The 19,616-nt window shown below is 36.9% G+C and overlaps 1 protein-coding gene across 1 annotated transcript in view; it reads right to left on the minus strand.

Moving 5' to 3' along the window:
* Positions 1-2,934: 2,934 nt before the first annotated feature.
* kcnb2b (potassium voltage-gated channel subfamily B member 2b) overlaps positions 2,935-19,616 on the minus strand; it is a 115,682-nt gene continuing 99,000 nt past the window's right edge. Inside the window, exon 3 of the mRNA XM_088322190.1 lies at positions 2,935-8,508. Coding sequence (XP_088178316.1) covers positions 6,757-8,508 — 1,752 coding nt within the window. The 3' untranslated portion in view covers positions 2,935-6,756. The remainder of the gene's footprint in view (positions 8,509-19,616) is intronic.

The raw sequence follows: 19,616 nt of genomic DNA on the forward strand, positions 1-19,616 counted from the left end.
TTCAAGCTGAGAGCTACTTTTTGCTACTTATTACACAAAGTGCACCTTGTTTGATTTGATGTTGTAAAACAAGAACTTATCTTTTACTACTTACTATGTTGTTACTATGCTATTACCAGGTTACTCAATGGAAGTAGACAAATGAGAGAAAAAAGACAGAAAGAAAGAGAAGCAAAGACAGAGAAATAGAGGGAAAAATGAGAAAACAAAGAGAAAAAGAGAGAGAAAAACCCCCAGAAAAATAGACATAGAGAAAAAACAGCAAGGGAGAGATTGAGAGAAAAAGAAAGCCAAAAAGGAAGAGAGGGGAAGAAGAAAGAGAGGACAGAAAGAAAGAGAGGAAAAAGAAAAAGACAAAAAGAAAGAAAGAAAGGATGGGATAGAAAAAGACAAAAAGAAAGAGAGTTAAGAAAGAATGAGGGGAAGAGAAAAAGAGAGGAATAACAAAGAAAGAGATAAAGAAAGAGAGAAAAGAAAAAGAAATGAAAAAGAAAGAGACAAAGAAAGAAAGAAGGAAAGAAAGCATGGATTGGGCTTTGTTTCATCAGAAGACTGAGACTCCTTTTGTTCCAGTGAGGTAAACCAAGATTTTACAACAAACAGGGATATAATATTTCATTTCGGACATGCTATGAAGATAATTCCTGATCATTAAAAAAGGTTTAACACTGTTTATGGGTTAATGATTTCATTATTGCTACCAAATTTATTTCCCCGTTACTTTTTTCTAAGACTGCGAGGGCTAGTGTCAACAATGACTTTTCATTCTTTTGCGGGATTCAATTCTCCTTTGTGATGTAAATACTGTATTTTATTTTATTTTTTCAAAAACGTGCATTATTTATTTGTGTCTCTCTACTGTTTTCCTTTTGGACTGATCAATCATTATCCATATCAAATTTAAAGCTGAAATTGAAATATGTTAGTAGTATTGCTTCCTTTATGATAAATGCTAAAGACTATATGAGGCTATGTGAAATAAATTCGAGTGGGAAACCCTGAGCACTACAGGCTGGCCGAGTCGGTAACCACCGAATTGGATTCTGAATTAAATAATTACAATTTAAATCAATTTACTCTACATTTGACTCAGTCAACCACAAATAAAAATATTTTTACTGGAAAATTACAATGCCCGAGCCTTGGTAGCAGGTTTTCAGAAAGGGTCCACAAGCAACTCAGCTGTCCTCAGTTCGCGCCTGGGCGCCCACCAGGTTGGAGACACCAAGACATAAACGACCTGATTTCTGCTATAAAATTAGATCTGTACAGCACCTCTCTATACATACATATGCCGATTTTATCAACGACACAAAAGTTTCATAAGTGTACCAAAAGTCGTGAAAACAGTGTTTGGCTCTCGTTTTTTTTGTTTGTTTTTTTTGGGGGGAAAAAATAGAATAATTCTCGGTGAAAATGTCAAACAGAATGTGGCCTTTTTTAAAATAGTGGTTTGTCTTGTTTTGGATTGGTATCGTTAAGGTGCCCGATGATTAAAAACAAAAATAAAATGTGAAATGATCTTAATCATGTCAAAAAGTGATACAGAAACATAACACACATTCATCAAACTTGGTTCATTTACCTGTTCCAAATCAATTTGTTTTTGACACTCTGTCTGGTTTTTCGATTTTGGCAACCAGGATGCAGCCTAATATGCTCGAGAAAGTACTAAAGAAGAGTAAACTATCCATCCATCTATCCATCCATCCATCCATCCATCCATCCATCCATCCATCCATCCATCCATCCATCCATCCATCCATCCATCCATCCATCCATTATCTGCACCACTTATCCTCAGCAGGGTTGCAAGGGTCCTGGAGCCCATCACAGCCATCCTCGGGCAGTGGGCAGGGGGCACCCTGAACTGGTTGCCAGCCAGTCGCAGGCCACACAGGGACAGACAATTCGCTCGCTCATTCACACCTAGGGACAAGTTGGACCGGCCAATTAACCTGACGTGCATGTTTTTGGAATGTGGGAGGAAACCAGAGGGCCCGGAGGAAACCCACGCAAGCACGGGGAAAACATGCAAACTCCAGATAGGGAGTTCGATCTTATGACCTCAGAACTGCTAACCACTGCGCCGCCGTGCTGCCCAAGAGTAAATTACTGCAAGTAAAATCAGTCTAAATCCTTGTTTCATTGTAAAATGTCCTATTCAAAAATATCGCATGAAATTTACTTTCTACAATCTCATTCTATTTTTAAACAGGTAGCATTTGAATTAAGTGTATCCAAACTACAATCCAGTGGCCATTTGCGGTCTGTCAGCCATATTTTGGCGGCCCGCGGCATGTAGTAAGATGTATGATTACGTGGAAAACATAAATCACATAAAAAAATATTTTTTCCTATTGCACTATATATACTTTTTTAAATAAACTTCCTCGTGAAAGAACAAAAAAAAATTCCATAAAATTAGCTTAACAATCTGGTGTGGAAGTAGCAGATAATTTTGCCCATTTAATATTTATTTTGTACTACGTATAATTGCTTAAAAATCGCAAATAACTTTCAATTGTTATTAAGTATTATTTTACATATTTTATTATTGATACCTTATTTTTCAAAATATTTTCAAAGTAAAAATAACAGCATAACAATTTGATGGGGAAGTAGTAGATAATTTAACCCATTTATGTTTTTTGTATTAAACATTATTGCTAAAAAAAATCACATATAACTAGTAAGTATTATTATACTATTATATTATAGTTACCTGTAGTTTTACTTTCCGAGTTAAAAAAAACAACCTAAAATTAGCATAAAAAGTGGAAGTAGCAGATAATTTTTCCCGTTCTATGTGTTTAACTAAAAAATAACAAATAATTATTAATTAATTATATATATATATATATATATATATATATATATATATATATATATATATATATATATATATATATAATTTTCCTTTTTATATCAAATTAAAAAAACTATATCTATAATGAGCATAACAATTTAATATTTTCAAGGATTGTTTTTGTTTTGTACTAAATATAAAAGCTAAAAAATGCAAAAAACGTTTAATTCAAGTTAAGTATTGCATTTCTTTTTTAAAAATAGTTGCCTTATCTCTTGAAATAATTTTCCCAGGTAAAATATGAAACTAATACCAAGAATCAACATAACTATCTGATCATTTTAATACATTTATTGTATTTTTGCACTGAACATACTTTAAAAAATACAAATATTGAGTATTCTCCTTATTTTGATATATTTTTCTTATTTTTCCTAGTAAAAAAAAAAAAATAATCCCCAAATTTAGCACAGCAATCTGATAAGTTTGCCCATTTTTATTTATGATTGCTCTAAATTTTATTCTATATAATAAGTCTTAAAAAAGATAAATAAATAATTAAAAAAACATTAAAACAAGCAAAATTCTATGCCAGCATTACAAGATACATGTAGAAAGACATAATATTTGCTTTGTTTTACTACCACTCCCTTCTATTTTGTAACTTTTAGAGTACAATTATATATGACTCATTTTCAAAATTATTTTTTTTAACATTAAAACTATTAAAGCATTAAAGCTATTTGGGTTTCTGTCCAAAATAAAAACATATGATTTGTATCAAAATTGAACCCTAATGCGACAAAATGTGATTATTGTGTTAAATATGCCTAATTATTATGTTTTTTTAATAGTTTGTGAAAAAATGTGGGGTCTTCTGAAATAAATGAAAGCAATCATGAGCATTAAACAGTGTCACAACTAAAACGACAACAACAACAAAAATACATGATTGGGAAATAATTTTTGTGTTTTTGTCTAATACTGTTTCAACTTCATAATAAAAATTGGAAAAATACATTTTTTTTCTGTCTGTACAAGTCCTCCGAAGACAGAAGAAAATAAAGTGCCGCCATTTTTGGCCTGCATAGTATTTGCAGTAGTCCAAACATATATAATGCATATATCTTATTAAATAATATACATATATATTGTACTCCCTGTCCACCCTTTTTCTTCTGTGTCGATGAGAAAGGGAGAAGTAAATTAAAGATAAATACCCATATAAACGTACCAGAATAATATTCCAGCCATAACTTGGAATTCGAGGCTAGAAGAGATGCTCTCTGTCAAGTAAACGAAAAAACAAATAAATAAATAAACGCACCCTACAAAAATAATAATTTTGAATCTTACGATCTAAGAGAGAGCCTTATTTTGAAAAGCTCTTCTTACATAAACAGGAAGATCATTGTAAATTTCTCTGTGTGCTCGATTTGGTCCGTGGGTATATGAAGGAATTTTTTTCATTTCAAATACAAAACTAGATTTGTTTACATGATAACGCATATAGGTATTTCATTTCATAAGTAGTCTTCAAGTTCAATTATTTTTATGGCTCTCGACCTACATTTGAAATATTATAATTAATTAGAATCATATAAAGAGTCTACTTTATTTTGCTTTAAAAACGTATATTTTAAAAGGTAAATACGCCTGAAACTATGCGATTTAAAGAGATGGGCATGGTTATAAGGGTAGGGATTTTTTTTTTTAATTAAACAAAGTAATTTGGACCGAGGTTTGCATTTACAGGTTATAATTCCGTAAAAAAATTTTTTAAAAAGACAAATAAATACAGTAGACCCCTGGGATACGTGTCCCCGTCTTAGGTCGTTCTTTACTTCACACTCTGGAAAAATATGTTTTCTTAGTCCGTCTTTATGCCGTTTCCCTCACTACACTATACCACATCAACAACAATTAATTTTGTATGCCCAAAAACTAATAAAATTCAAGTTTGTGCATATGTAGACCTACCACTCTAAGATGCTTGTGTGATATTGGTCATTATCATATAAATAGCTGGTCTGCTATTGAAAAAAAGCATATATATATATACAATTGGGTGAAGTAAGTTCCACATAGCCTTTCTCTCTTTTTATTTAGTTCACCATTTTGTGGGTATTCATTAGCCCAAGGCTAACAGTTTTGCTAAAGTGAAAAGCAAAAACATGATAACCATGGAAATGAACTCCCTCCCAATAATGCCTTTCTCTACTTTCAGTTCAGAATCTCATGTGCTTTGTAAAGCCATTGCGAATCTGAGATACAATACAGTATTTTTTGTACAGTATTTATTTGCTGTGATGCTAAAGTAAGAAGCAAAAACATGATAGTAACGGAAACCAAGCTTGGTATTATCAATTAAAAAGTGGGCACAGGAATTGTTACCCTTGCTAGTTGCAAGACTGTAACCAATCAATGATTGCAACTGATCGGAGGTGATCAAAGCAAGGAAATCCGATAGCATGCTAATTCTTACAAGTCTAATTCTTATCCCCCGGTGCATCCATCTGTTACCCCACTCAACCAGCTCAAATCAAACCAAAGGTAAAAATAAATACTTTTTTCTTCTATAAGTATATTTATTGATGTTAATTAATCCTACAGACAAGGGGTCTCCCGTGTGGTGCCCTCTAAAGACAGTTAAGGTGCCTGCGAACCTGTTTTGAAAATAGCTCACCAGTGCTGGGTAATTATGATTTTCGGGTAAAATGATTTTTTTTATTGATTGACTAAGTCTATTTAACCCTATTAAGAAGTAACATATTATCAACATTGTAGTAACATGATAAATTGTTATTGTAGAAATTCAGATAAATAACTTACAGTTTATGTTTAGTTTAAGTATTGATAGATATTTTTGAGCAATCAATTAAGAGAATTGAGTGAGAATATATTCATGTATTAAAGAAATTTATTTATCTTTTTTGCGATGTATTTCTAGGAAATACAAAAAAAAACAAATTCCAATTTATGGGTTTTATAAAGCGAATGAACAGTCTTTTTAGCTAGCTATCTGGCTACATTTTTAGCTATGTAGCTAACTATCTTCCAACTATTTTAGCTATTTAGCAAGCTATCTAGTTAGCTTTTTACATTTTTTGCAAAGTTTTTAGCTAACATTTGATCTTTTTTTACTAGTTATCAATCTAAATTTTGGTCTACTTTCTAGCTAGTTATTACTTATTTTTAGCTTTCTATCTGGCTTTTTAGTTGGGTTTTTACTCTTAGCTAGCTATTTAGCTCCTTTTAGTTTATTTTGTTTACGTTATTTTGTTTACCTGTTTACCTTTCTAGGTAAGCTTTCTCTTTGGCTATTTAGCAGGCCATCTTATTTTAGAAATTCATATTTGCACTAATTAGTGACAAAAAGTAGCTCACAGCTTGAAAAAAGGTTGGAGACCCCTGCTATAGACTTACATTACGCATAAGTACTATTGTACTGCAGGTTCAGCATCATCTAGTTAGCATAGGTTTCTACCCCCGCTATCCAGCAATTTCATATTGCAATCCCTACCTCTGTACGGATTGAAGACTTATCCAGGGGGCCTACTGTACCATTATTTATCTTTGTTTTTAGAACACCAAATTTGTTTTGCTAACTTTTGTGATTAAATACAACCCACGCACGATAAAGGACAGGTATGTCACAGGGACACTTTGCATTTCCCACAAAAAGTGATATGTTCATTTTCAATAAATATGGCGCTACAAAGGTTGCCCTGTCCTGTATTCCACATTGCGAACAACTGTGATTTCTTTTTTTTTCTCGTCCGGTGCTTATAAGGTCCCAGTATTTACAAGCACCTTAAAAGTTAAGTTTTTGTTTTTTGTTTGTGCATGCTTATTTACAGATTGGAAAAAGATGTGGTCTTTTATATACGGTCTTTTATGCGGTCCCTCAGTGGGCGTTTCCATATCGTGTTTGCGGGACCTGATGGTCACATACTGGTCTCACAGGTGGGCGAGAGCCCGCTGTCGCCGGAAATCAAGTGTATGTCAGGCGTGAAGTTGTGGTTGTCCGCTTTGTGTTCATTTTCGTCGGACGTCCCGACCGAGCTGTAATTTTGCATGGTGGTTTTGGGTGATCGGGGGAGGCCGGTAGCACCTGCAGCCTCCGTTAGTCGGTTGTCCGAGGACGGGCCGTCGTCCCCGGGTGGGGTGTCCACAAGGGGTTGGAGAAACTCCCCCTCTTCAACATGGCGTTCCTCCAGGAGAGCCTCCGCGCTGGCCATTAACAGCGACCTCTCGCCGTCTGGCGACTCCTCCTCCAAAACGCTTGAGCTGATGTCTCCAGGGGATGTGGTACTGGGTGGGGTTGGTGGACCATCGGCTGTCTTTCCCACCTTGATCTTTAGAGGGTTGCCCGCACTCAAAGACTTTTCTAAGTTCTCCACCATGCTGTTGAAAGTTTCACCTTCTTCGATGTGGAGTCCCGAGCAGGATTGATAAAAAACGTCTTTGTGGACGTCGTTGGGAGTTACCGTCACATGGAGGGGGGATAGTACCTGGAGGTGTCGACTCTTGGCTCCGACTACCTCCTTCATCTCCAGCTCTTCTTTGCTTGTTTCAGAACTGCGAAATCTTTTGGGTGAATCTGGGACGGCGGTGGTCAGGTTGGTTACAGACTGCGACTTAGTCATCTGGTTGTACAGCTCCTCTAGATTCTGCACGTTGAGGTGCTGGGGGGACTTGTTGGTCCACTTTGGACTCCCAGTGGTTGTGATGGTGACCCTGTGAGGGGAATTGGGCGCAACAGCCGCGTTGGATTTGAGGTTGCTGTCCGAGCGCGCCAACCTGGCGGAGCCTCCCCAACGGTTAGGTGACAGGTGGTTGTCCACAGAGGTTTTTTCCTCGCTTTTGTCCACCACCACATCCATGAGCTCCATACTCCGTGCAAAGGCATCTTTGAGGTTCATGGAGACTATGCTGCCGTTGCGCTTTGCTCTTTCCAACGCTTCCCGTCTCTTAATGGCTTTCTCCTGACGCTTCTGCTCTTTGTAGAACTCGGAGAAGTTATTGACAATAATAGGGATGGGCAGGGCGATGACTAACACGCCAGCGATGCAGCAGAGCCCCCCCACAATCTTTCCAGGTAATGTCTGCGGGTATATGTCCCCATAACCCACTGTCGTCATGGTGATGGTGGCCCACCAGAACGAGGCGGGTATACTGGTGAACTTAGTGGCGTCTTCGTCCTTCTCAGCAAAGAATACCAAGCTGGAGAAAATCATAATGCCCATAGCCAGGAACAAAATAAGCAGCCCCAGCTCGTTGTAGCTCCTCCTCAAGGTGAACCCCAGGGACTGCAGCCCCGTGGAGTGCCTGGCCAATTTGAGGATCCTCAAAATTCTCATTATCCGGAATATCTGAACCACCCGTCGGACGTTCTGAAATTTGAGAACGCTTTTGTTGGACTCTGTAAGGAAGATGGTGACGTAGTAGGGTAGGATGGCCAGCAGGTCGATGACGTTCAGCGGGCCCTTGAAGAACTTCCATTTGTTGGGGGAGGAAAGGAAGCGCAGAAGGTATTCCATTGTGAACCAGGCGATGCACACGGCCTCCACGTGCGCCAGCTGCGGGTTGTCGTTGGCGTTGCCGAATTCGTCCTTCTCCTGAAGCTCTGGCAAGGTGTTGAGAGACAAAGCAATGGTGGAAAGGACGATGAACAGGATGGATATGATGGCCAGGATCTGTGGAAAAACAGACCGATAGAATAAATATATATATATATATCCATCGATCCATTATCTGCACCGCTAATACTCAGCAGGGTCGCGGGGGTGCAGGAGCCCATCTCAGCTGTCTTCAGGCAGTGGACAGGGGACACCCTGAACTGGTTGCCAGCCAGTCGCAGGGCACACAGGGACAGACAATTAGCTCGCTCATTCAGACCTAGGGACAATTTGGACCGGCTAATTAACCTGACATGCATGTTTTTGGAATGTGGGAGGAAACCAGAGTGCCAGGAGGAAACCCACGGGGAGAACATGCAAACTCCACACAGGAAGTTCGATCTTATGACCTCAGAACTGTGCCGCAGACGCGCTAACCACTGCATCGTCGTGCTGCATCGTCGTGCTTCCCAATATATATATATATATATATATATATATATACATATAAGTTAATGAAGTAGTTCTAATGGAAACTTTTCTCTTGGTGATCAGGACCTAACCGCGTGACGTTACTGACACAAGCCTTTTATTTTACGGGAAATGGGGAGTCATGCACGTTAGGCAGCAGTCTGGGGTGAAATGATAGGAAGCCAGGGGCCGATGAGTTCGATACCAATTTCCCGAGTTGCTATCGGACAGATGGGGTCGATAACGGACAGGACGGGACAGACAGGATAAATAATGAGACAGAATGTCGAAAATAAACAGGACAAACTAGACAGGAACGAAAACTGGAGAGAATAATAAACAGGACAAAACTAGACGGAAACGAAACTGGAACCCAATATAAAACAAGACAAAATAAACGGGAACAATATGAAATGAAATGAAATGATCTGCATTTCTATAGCGCTTTTCAAGTCAATGACTTCCCAAAGCGCTTTACAATGTGCTCCACATTTCCCAATAGCGGCCTTGCAGCCATTTAAGGCGCTAACCTGCTTATTGGGGGTATTAGGGGTTCAGTGTCTTACCCAAGGACACTTCGACATGTAACACGGACGAGCCGGGATTCGAACTGGGATCCCTTGATCCCAAGACGAGCGCTCTACGGACAGGAGATACCAGGAAACAGGAAAACAGGACCGAGTCAGAACCCACGTATTGCGGGGCAGAGGTCCGTTGACGGACTGACAAAGGAAATATGAAAGCAATGAGCTTAAAAAGACGGAAAGCCAATCTATCAATGAGCCTCAGCTGGCGCCACACGGGCGGGGCAATTTGGGCGCCATGGCAACCGTGACAGATCCTAAAGTTGTCCCCACTGTCCCTTTATGTGTCTACAACAAAAATACTACAACAGAAATATTTCAAAAATATTACAAAATTAATCCAAAACTAAATATCAAATTCAGTGCTTGAAAACAGAAAACTAATAAATTATTTTGTTTTCATTCTGAAAAGCAAAAAAAACAAAAAAGACAAAAACAACATAGAAATACCACAAATATACTACTGCAGTTGAGTAATACTATCATACAAAAACACAACTACAGAAGTAGTACTAAGGAAATACTACAGAAATAGTACAAAATACTCCAATGGAAATACACTACTGCTGAAATTCTTCAAAAATACCAATACAGTAATACTATAATACAAAAACACAGTTACAAAAAATACATCTACACTAATATTATAAAAAGACTTCAGATATACTACAAAATCCTACTATGGAAATACTACAAAATTACTTCTGCAGAAATACTAATAAAAGACTATTAAAATAAAACTATAGTAATAATACAAAAATAGAATAATCTGAATTCAACTATGGAATTACTTTTAAAATACTACATAAATACTACAGAAATATGACAAATTACTAATATGGACATTTTACAAAATACTACTACCGAAATACTACAGAAATACTCCACAAATAAACTACACCAACACTAGAATAATATTACAAAAAATACTAAAAAGTACTCCTATGGTAATACTTCATCATAAATATTTCTATGTAAACACTACAAAAATACCACTAGAGTAATACTATAATACAAAACTACTACTGCATAAATATCACAAAAGAATACTAAATATATATTACTGAAATTATACTATGGAAATACTTTTAAAATACTACATTGATACCAAAGAAAATTTACAAAAATACTACTATGGAAATATTTTGAAAATACGACTGCAGACACTAGAAAATACTACGACAATAAAACTACAGTAATACTCCCAAAATACTACAAAAATACAAAAAGTTACAAATACAGTATTATTACGAACTTAATATCAAATTATGGCTTAAATAGGGTACCTTCTAAACTAACCCCACTTTGATAAAACTAATCTATTCAAAAACAACTAAAAATAAATATAACATGCCAATGTATCCATGTATACTTATTCATAAATCCCCCCAAAATCTAGGTTTCCACGATAGGCCCCTTGGGCAAATTTTTTAACCAGATGCTGCACCTGACTCCAAATAATTTCCCGCACTGTCATAGTGCCTCAAAATTCAAGGACATTTTTTGGCTCTGTTGGTAGTAAAGACTGAATCAAAGTATAGGAGCTTCATGTAATGCTCTGAAGGTATTAGCATTCCAATCAGATGTCAGGATGGAACCTAGCGTCACCCCTCGCTCTCCATCTCTAAAAGTAGACAGACGCTTTTCGGACGTGACCCTAAATCGGACCCCTATTCCGCCGATAATTGCTTTTCATCTCATCAGCATTCAAAAGGGGACAACATCTTTTTCGCCTGTGCTGCCACAACTCCCTTGTCAGCTTTACGTTGGGGTTGTGTGACACCAGGGATTGAGTCCAAAAACAAAAGCTTCCGTGATGAAAACTTACAGGAGGGGTTGGGGAACTGCCGGACTGAAGAGAATGACTGTTTGGAGCAGGCTTGGGCAATAATTTTTGGGTTTGTACACCTTTTTCATGGCCGCATCCCAGCACTTTTCAAGCACTTTTAATTTTGCCAGTACCTTCAAAGAAAGAAATCCAGCGCTGATCAAAATAATGTTTTTTTGTTGTGGTTGGCTTTGATGACTAAAATAAAGTTGCTATCTTGCTGCTGGCACCCACTTTGTGTCTCTTTCTATTGTTATAACTAATTGCTTATAAATAACTATCAATAATGAACTAGATTTTTTGTCCATAAAGCCCAAGAACTGGAATTTATTTATTTGAATTTACAAACTAACTACTTAAGAGTAGAGTATAGTGAATAAAATATATCATTTTTGTCATTGTTACAATATGGGTTGAACATATTGTGACAACGAAATTGGACGTGGCACTCCAGTTTCACATTTAACACATCATAACAGTGAGGATAACATGTTATTACTATGTTTTTACTATCTTATTAACAGGTTAATTATTGAAAATAAGGTTAAATAGACTCAGTCAACCAACAAATAAATTGTTACAAGAAAATCACAATGACCCAGTACTGGTGATCTATTTTCGGAACAGGTACTCTGGCACCTCAACTGTCTTTAAAAGGAACGTTGGACACCCCTGCCGTAAAACTTCTCTCAAACAAAAACATTCTCATCTCTTGATCCGTGAAAAAAAAATGTGAAGAGGGTTTTATTATGATCAGGGATTTTGCTGCAGCAGTGGAGATAAACACACTTCAATGTGACTTTTAATCACACTTTTTTTTATTACTTATGTTCCTAAAATAGATCCATTCCCTCAGTAGACCATCAATTCAATGTAATAATGATCATCGTGCATTTATTAGAGACTTAACGACTTATTTAGTTCTTTATTGGGGTCTCACCTTAATGAATCCACTTTTATATATAATACTTGGCATGGTGTATATTCATTTTGCATATGACCGGGCTCATTGTCATCTGTTTGAGCTCGGATCTTTAATCACTCTTTTGATTCCCGTTGTTTATTTTGTCCTCTTTTATTAATTTTATGCAGAAGGAAATCACACCAGCTGAGCTCCAGTTTGCAATCTGAAGTAAAGAATTAGTAAAGTAAAGAAGACTAAAATAATCCTCGTAAATTCAAGTGCTTTAATAAACAATACAATACAAATAGTAATAATCAAATAAATAAATTAAGCACGTGTAGCACAAAGTAGTAGCGTGTGTGTGTCTGTCTGTGTGTGTGTGTGTGTGCGTGTGTAAAACCCTTCCTATATGTAAAAATATTTTTTAAAACAGTAAGTTTGAATCAAAGATACTGGTTGGTTGAGGATAATAATACATTTTACTTCAAAAGACACCCAGGTTGGCTGTACACAGAATATCAAACAATAAAACAAGAATACAACAAGGAAGTAGTAAATACCAAATACAACCAAAGTAAAGTTTAAATTAGAATTAAGGAAACTGACTGCTATATGTTTCCTCAAGGTCGATGTTGAATTGTTGAATGCAGAAAACTCAGTTTGTTTAGGGAAACAAAATAAACATTGATATTGTAGCTTGTACCAGCTCAGTAGCCTAGATGGTAAGGCGCCCGCTTTGAGACTGGGAGGTTCGGGTTCGCGCCCCGGCCGAGTCATTCCTAAGACTTAAAAAGTGGTCGGCGGCGCCCTCTCTTGGCTGCGGCTGCATCGGGTCAGATGCAATCGACATTTCGTTCTGTGTACATTGTTACACAGAATGACAATACAAGGAAATTATTATTATTATTATTATTATTGTGTTTGGCACTCTTTTTAAGGGGAACATGCTTTTGATGTGAGGCCAGTCCCCGTGCTTGCGTGGGTTTCCTCCGGGCACTCCGGTTTCCTCCCACATTCCAAAAACATGCATTTCAGGTGAATTGGCCGGTCCAAATTGTCCCTAGGTGTGAATGAGCGAATGAGTTGTCTGTCCCTGTGTGCCCTGCGATTGGCTGGCAACCAGTTCAGGGTGTCCCCTGCCCACTGCCCGAAGATGGCTGGGATGGGCTCCAGCCCCCCCCGCGACCCTAATGAGGATAAGCGGTACGGCTAATGAGATGAGATGAGATTATATATATATATATATATATATATATATATATATATATATATATATATGGCCCTTTGTGTCTTCTTGTGATTAAGGGCGTCACAAATAAAAACCCCACTTTCTCATTAAGGCTGGGGCCTCAAACTATCCTCCTGAGGGCAGCAAATGGCCCCCGAATTGTGAGTTTTAGGCCCCTGTTTTATACTAACAGGATGTGAATGATGTGCTGACCTGATATGGCACAATAAAAGCACTCCGACTTACTTAAAGATTAATGAGAGCGATGCTGAGCAAACACAGAGAAATTGAATTGCAATTGTGATATTGATGGATCTTTAGAGTGGCTGGATCAATGGTTATAGCAACGTAGTCCTATATCCTTCTCGGATAATCCAGAGGATGCAGGTATGCATCCATCCATGCCTGCATGCATGCTTTGGGGTGCAAAAAATGTTATTATGCAGACTCGGCAAGTTTTATGTAAGTTCAACAGGTATATCCTGGAGTAGGTCAAAAAATAGAACAATTTGAAGTACAAAATATTTTGGTGGGGAAAAAGTGCTTTAGAAGCAGGAAAACTGTAGAACCGAAGATTCTGACTTCCTTAAAACAGGATTCATGGCAGCCCCCAGGATGATAGTTTGAGGGCCCCGCCCGATTATAGCAAGTTAAAGGGAAAGTGGGTATTTTTTGCCCACTAGATGTAGCTGTATTCTGTCGTGCAACCGTAAATGAGTGCCAAAAATGCAATGGAAGAGGAAAATATACAGAGACTCAACGTGACCAAAACTCACCCTACCAGTACTTTTGAAAAGAAAAGAACATAATAAAATAAAATCATTAAAAAAATATATGAAAAGAAAAAAAGGACAAAGAAAGAGAAAAAATAAAAGAAATATGACAAAAAGTAAAACGTTGGAGAGAAAAAGATGAAAATCCTTCCCTTTTTTGTTTCTTTCTTTTTCTCCATTTTCCTTTTTGTTTAATTTAATTTCTCCTACTTTTATTATTTTTAAAAGAAAATCTATTTTATATTCCTTTAAAAACATCTTTCCCCCTTCCTTTTGTCTTTCTTTGAGAAAAGCTGGGTAACAAAAGAATTAAATATATATATATATATATATATATATATATATATATATATATATATATATATATATATATATATATATATATATATATATATATATTGTTAAATCGTCCTGTCTTATATCTTGCTCCAGTGTCCGGTATCGATCCCGCCTGTCCCATCCTGTCTGATATCCTGCGCCAGTATCCGTTATCAATCCCGTCCAGCTCGCCCTGTCCGGTATCGATTAAAAGAATTAAATATATATATATATATATATATATATATATATATATATATATATATATATATATATATATATATATATATATATATATATATATATATATATATATATATATATATATATATATATATATATATATATATATATATATATATTGTTACCCAGCTTTTCTCAAAGAAAGAAAAAAGGAAGGGGAAAAAATGTTTTTAAAGGAATATAAAATAGATTTTTAAAAAAAATAATAAAAAATAATAAAAGTAGGGGGGCAGCACGGCGGCGCAGTGGTTAGCGCTTGTGCGGCACAGTTTTAAGGTCTTGGGAACCTCCTGTGTGGGTTCAAATCCAGCTACCGACCTTACTGTGCGGAGTTTGTATGTTCTCCCCGTGCTTGCGTGGGTTTCCTCCGGGCACTCCGGTTTCCTCCCACATTCCAAAGACATGCATGTCAGATTAATTGGTCGGCCCAAATTGTCCCTAGGTGTGAATGAGCGAGTGAGTTGTCTGTCCCTGTGTGCCCTGGGATTGGCTGGCAACCAGTTCAGGATGTCCCCTGCCCACTGCCCGATGATTGCTGGGATGGGCTCCAGCACCCCCGCGACCCTACTGAGGATAAGCGGCGCAGCTAATGAGATGAGATGAGATAAAAGTAGGGGAAATTAAATTAAACAAAAAGGAAAATGGAGAAAAAGAAAGAAACAAAAAAGGGAAGGATTTTCATCTTTTTCTCTCCAACGTTTTACTTTTTGTTATATTTCTTTTATTTTTTTCTCTTTCTTTGTCCTTTATATATATATATATATATATATATATATATATATATATATATATATATATACATACACACATATATGTATAAACAAGCGGTAATAATTGACCAGGGATAATGGATAGTGGGCGCTTGAGTAAAGTTCATTTCAGCAAGAACAACTGGAAAAAAAAGGGCCACCACAAATTTTGTCCTGCAGCTCCTGGCTATAGTCAATCAGGGAAAATGAATCACAACCAAAACAGTGCCTTTCATTTTAAGCGGGCCATAACAGCACACCTCCCGACAAAAGGGTTTTTTGCTGGTCCCTGCTCGTAGCAATATGGGATTGGGGATAATTGATCATGACTGCAAGAGAGCAGTTCAATTTTCGGCACCAATAGCTAAAGTTAAACATTTTATAAACTCTTTGGTGGCTGTACTACCCAAGTAAAAAGCAAGTATTAAGTTATAAAATCACCCTCGAGGATGACCCAGCCCTGTCGGGATGGCATGTTGCCAAAAACGTGTCTCCGACAGACCTGGGGACTTCCGGTCAGGTGTGATTTTATTGACACAAACAGGAAAAGGAACATACATGAGCGCGACTTCAAAATAAAAGAATATAAGATTGATAAACGTATAAAAGATATAATTAGACTGATGTTTGAAACGTGACTTTATGTGTGTGTGAGAAAGATTGTTTTTATATTTAGGAATATAAAAACAAGTTATTTTCATTGCATTGAATTCTGGGAAATGCACATATCCAAAGCGGCAAACTTTACAGGTTGTAAATAGGAAAAAAATCTATCAGGCCTGACAAAATTGCGCCCTGCCAGTTCCAATCTGGTGATAATGGACCGCGGTCATATGAGTGGAGTACAGTTTTTGGTGGACAGAACAGCAAAAGAGATGAACCAGGCCTGACAAAGATATGTACTGCTGGCTACAGATCGCATATTGCTGCGATAATGGATTGCGGGATATTTTTTTTTAGATGCATTGAGGCACTGAAGTACGAAAGTACCGAGGAATTACACTGTAAACTGCTGTTGTGTGTTTTTAAAATCAAAGTTTTGACTTTTTATTCTTTTTGACAACGTCATCGCTGAACTTTAAACGCACCCTCCTGGCATCTTTCTGTGAAAGGGGGCGGGGGGGGGGGGGGGGGGGGGGATAAATTGGGGTGTTTTGAGGGTGAATATGAGGAAAAACTTTGTTTACCGGCAAAGACAAGCTGCTTTCTTTACTAATGAGATCCTTCCCGCCCTCTTGCTATCATTGATGTGCACTGCATGAATAAATGCATGTGCTAGGCTGGCTTCGGGAACAGCAACAGATGATTGGCACACCAGGGACCCTTAATCTACATGAAGTAACCAGACTTCCTAGCTGTATATTAAAGTTTTGAAACCCCGGAGTGTTGATTTGTAATCAGATTAATGGTTTGCATTTGTGTTTCATATTTCGGGCGAGAGATTAGTATTATTGTGTGTCAGAATAAAATGTTGCCAAATGTCAACAACTATTATAATTATTCAATTGGAGACCTTTATATTGAAAAGCAACTTCAAGAATGCCAACCAGTCGCAGGACATGCCTCCCGTTACTGACATCAGTGTCATTCGTATTAATCGTGAACTAATTAACCTAAAAGTATGGATGGATATAAATAAATTCTCTTTAAATTTAAATAAAACCAAAATAATATTCTTTGGTAATCGCAAGGCAAATCAAGATTTAGAAATAAAAATGGATGGTGTTGCAATAGACATTGTATCAAAAATTGAGTTTTTAGGGGTCATAATAGACAATAAAATAAGTTGGAAAACACACAAAAGACACATACAAACTAAGGTATCTAAAATCATTTCAATAATTAATAAAGCCAAATTTATTTTAAATTATAATGCATTGTATTTATTATATTGTTCTCTAGTTCTGCCATATTTAACATATTTGTCATGTCCTGCACGGTTGTCATGGCGCCCAGCTGGCCCCGCCCCTTGACACCGGCTGAGACGCATTGGACTGATGCCTGCTGCCAGATCATTGCTTAACCTTTTTGAAAACCTGTTCATGCCTGTTTGATCAGAGTAATGCCTAGATTGTAGTTTTGCCTGCCTTTGAACCTGCCTTGTTTTTTTTTGGTCCGTTTGTGTGTTGGACAACTTTTCTTTCTCAATTAAAGTGACAGATCATCTACGCAAATGAGTTCCGACTTCCTGCTTCCCGGCCCGATTCGTGAAGTCTGGGGCAATAGTTACAAAAGTTCACTACAGCCCCTTTTTATCCTTCAAAAACCTGCAATAAGAACCATACACAGGGTATGATATCGGGATCATACCAATATTTTATTCATGCAGTCCAAATTATTAAAATTGGGAATTTAGTAAAATTTTTCACTTCACAACGGTTATTTAAGGTCAACAAAAACATATTGCCAGAAAACATACAACAATTTTTCACTAACTTGAGGGGCTGTAGTGAATTCAAAATCCCAAAGGTGAGAACCACCAGGAGAAGTATGTGTGTGTCTGTGTGTGGAGTCAAACTTTGAAATAATTTACAAGATGAGATCAAACAATGTCCAACTATCCATGTGTTCAAATTTAAATACAAAAAAGCATTACTGGCGAAATACAGGGATGAAGAAAATGGGATATGAGGGAGATTGGAAATACTGCGTTTAAAACTATGGTTAACTTGTTGTTATTGTTGGTATTATATCAGAACTGTTATTATAAATATTATGTTTATTTTTATTGTTGTTATTATCATTGGTGCCAAAGTGACATTTGGTAACTAGGCACATTATAACATTGAGGGATGGGTATTACGAAGATTAGTGTATAAAATATGTGATTACTGTAATTTTTATAATTATTGATATCCGACCTATGTAATAAGTATATCCATGGGATTTTGTTATATTAGACATAAGAGGAAAGGAAGATTTGTAAAATGTATTTATAGGGAAGATAAAGGGGTAAGGAAAATAAGCATCTGCTTCTGACTACCCCTTTTCGAACATGTTATGTGACATTATTTTGTTGTTGACTCATTGCTTTTGTCCTGTTTTTATTTTAATGTTCGAAATAAAAAGTTTTCATTCATGCATTCATTCATTTAAAAGCCCAGGCGCAAATGCCTCTCTTTCTCTTTTCTTTACGCACTTCTTCCTCGACAGCGTTCCCAGAGCGAGGACCTGGTTGTTTTTTGCCCTCCCAGACCATGTTGACAAAGAAGGCCAAAATCCCTAGCAGGCCCTTCAGCATGGAATCCTTCCGCACGGCAATGACAAGGCCTGGATGGCCCGTAGATAGGTCCCTCCCTATCAGTTTCCCAAAAAAGTGGAGAAAGATCCAGCTTTTTCCAGGGCCCTTCCCTGATCTCCCCCACCCCCTTCCAGTGTTGCTTTGTCTGACCCAAAGGTTAACGCAACAAACCGTTTTGGTGCTTAATTTGAAATGCTATGAAATAATTCCTGATATTTAAATGAATTGATTACATTAAAAGAGAGGTTTTCTACCATTACTTTCATTCCTGCTAGATAATTTCTCCATCCCATCCCCCTCTTGTCCTTTGTTCTTTCGTTTGATTTTCCTTGCCATGTAAATAAAACATAGTTTGTTAGAATGGAACCACGTACATTATTTATTTGTGTGTTTGTATATATTTTCTTTTGGACTGATCAATCATTATTAAAATAAACTAACTGAAAAATCGATATTTTAAAGCTAAAAATACAAACAAAAGGGGCTATTTTGGGACCTAATTCGGGTGATGAGTTGTATATTATACTTTTTTTAGTTCTGTTATTTTTGTAAGTACTTAACACTTGAATGCATGACCTACCTCGACATACTCTTCCATTAGTGGAGTCGGTAATTAGTGGGGAAAAAGTATACCAAGAAAATGTATAAAATACCAGCATTAAGGGATTTTTGCTGAATTTTAAAGGATTGCCAAGGGGTTAAACTTAACAAACAGTGCCCTCTTCTGTGAAGCTTTGTTAGGGTTGCTGTCAATAAATCATTGAAAAAAAGGCAGTGTCATACGATTACACAATCACACTTATGTCAAATCGCAATGTCGATTAGATTTCGGTTAATCGTGCAGCCC

This window comes from Urocampus carinirostris, chromosome 18 (assembly GCF_059441175.1).
Source record: "Urocampus carinirostris isolate Australia breed hairy pipefish chromosome 18, RoL_Ucar_1.0, whole genome shotgun sequence".
NCBI classification, from domain to species: domain Eukaryota; kingdom Metazoa; phylum Chordata; class Actinopteri; order Syngnathiformes; family Syngnathidae; genus Urocampus; species Urocampus carinirostris.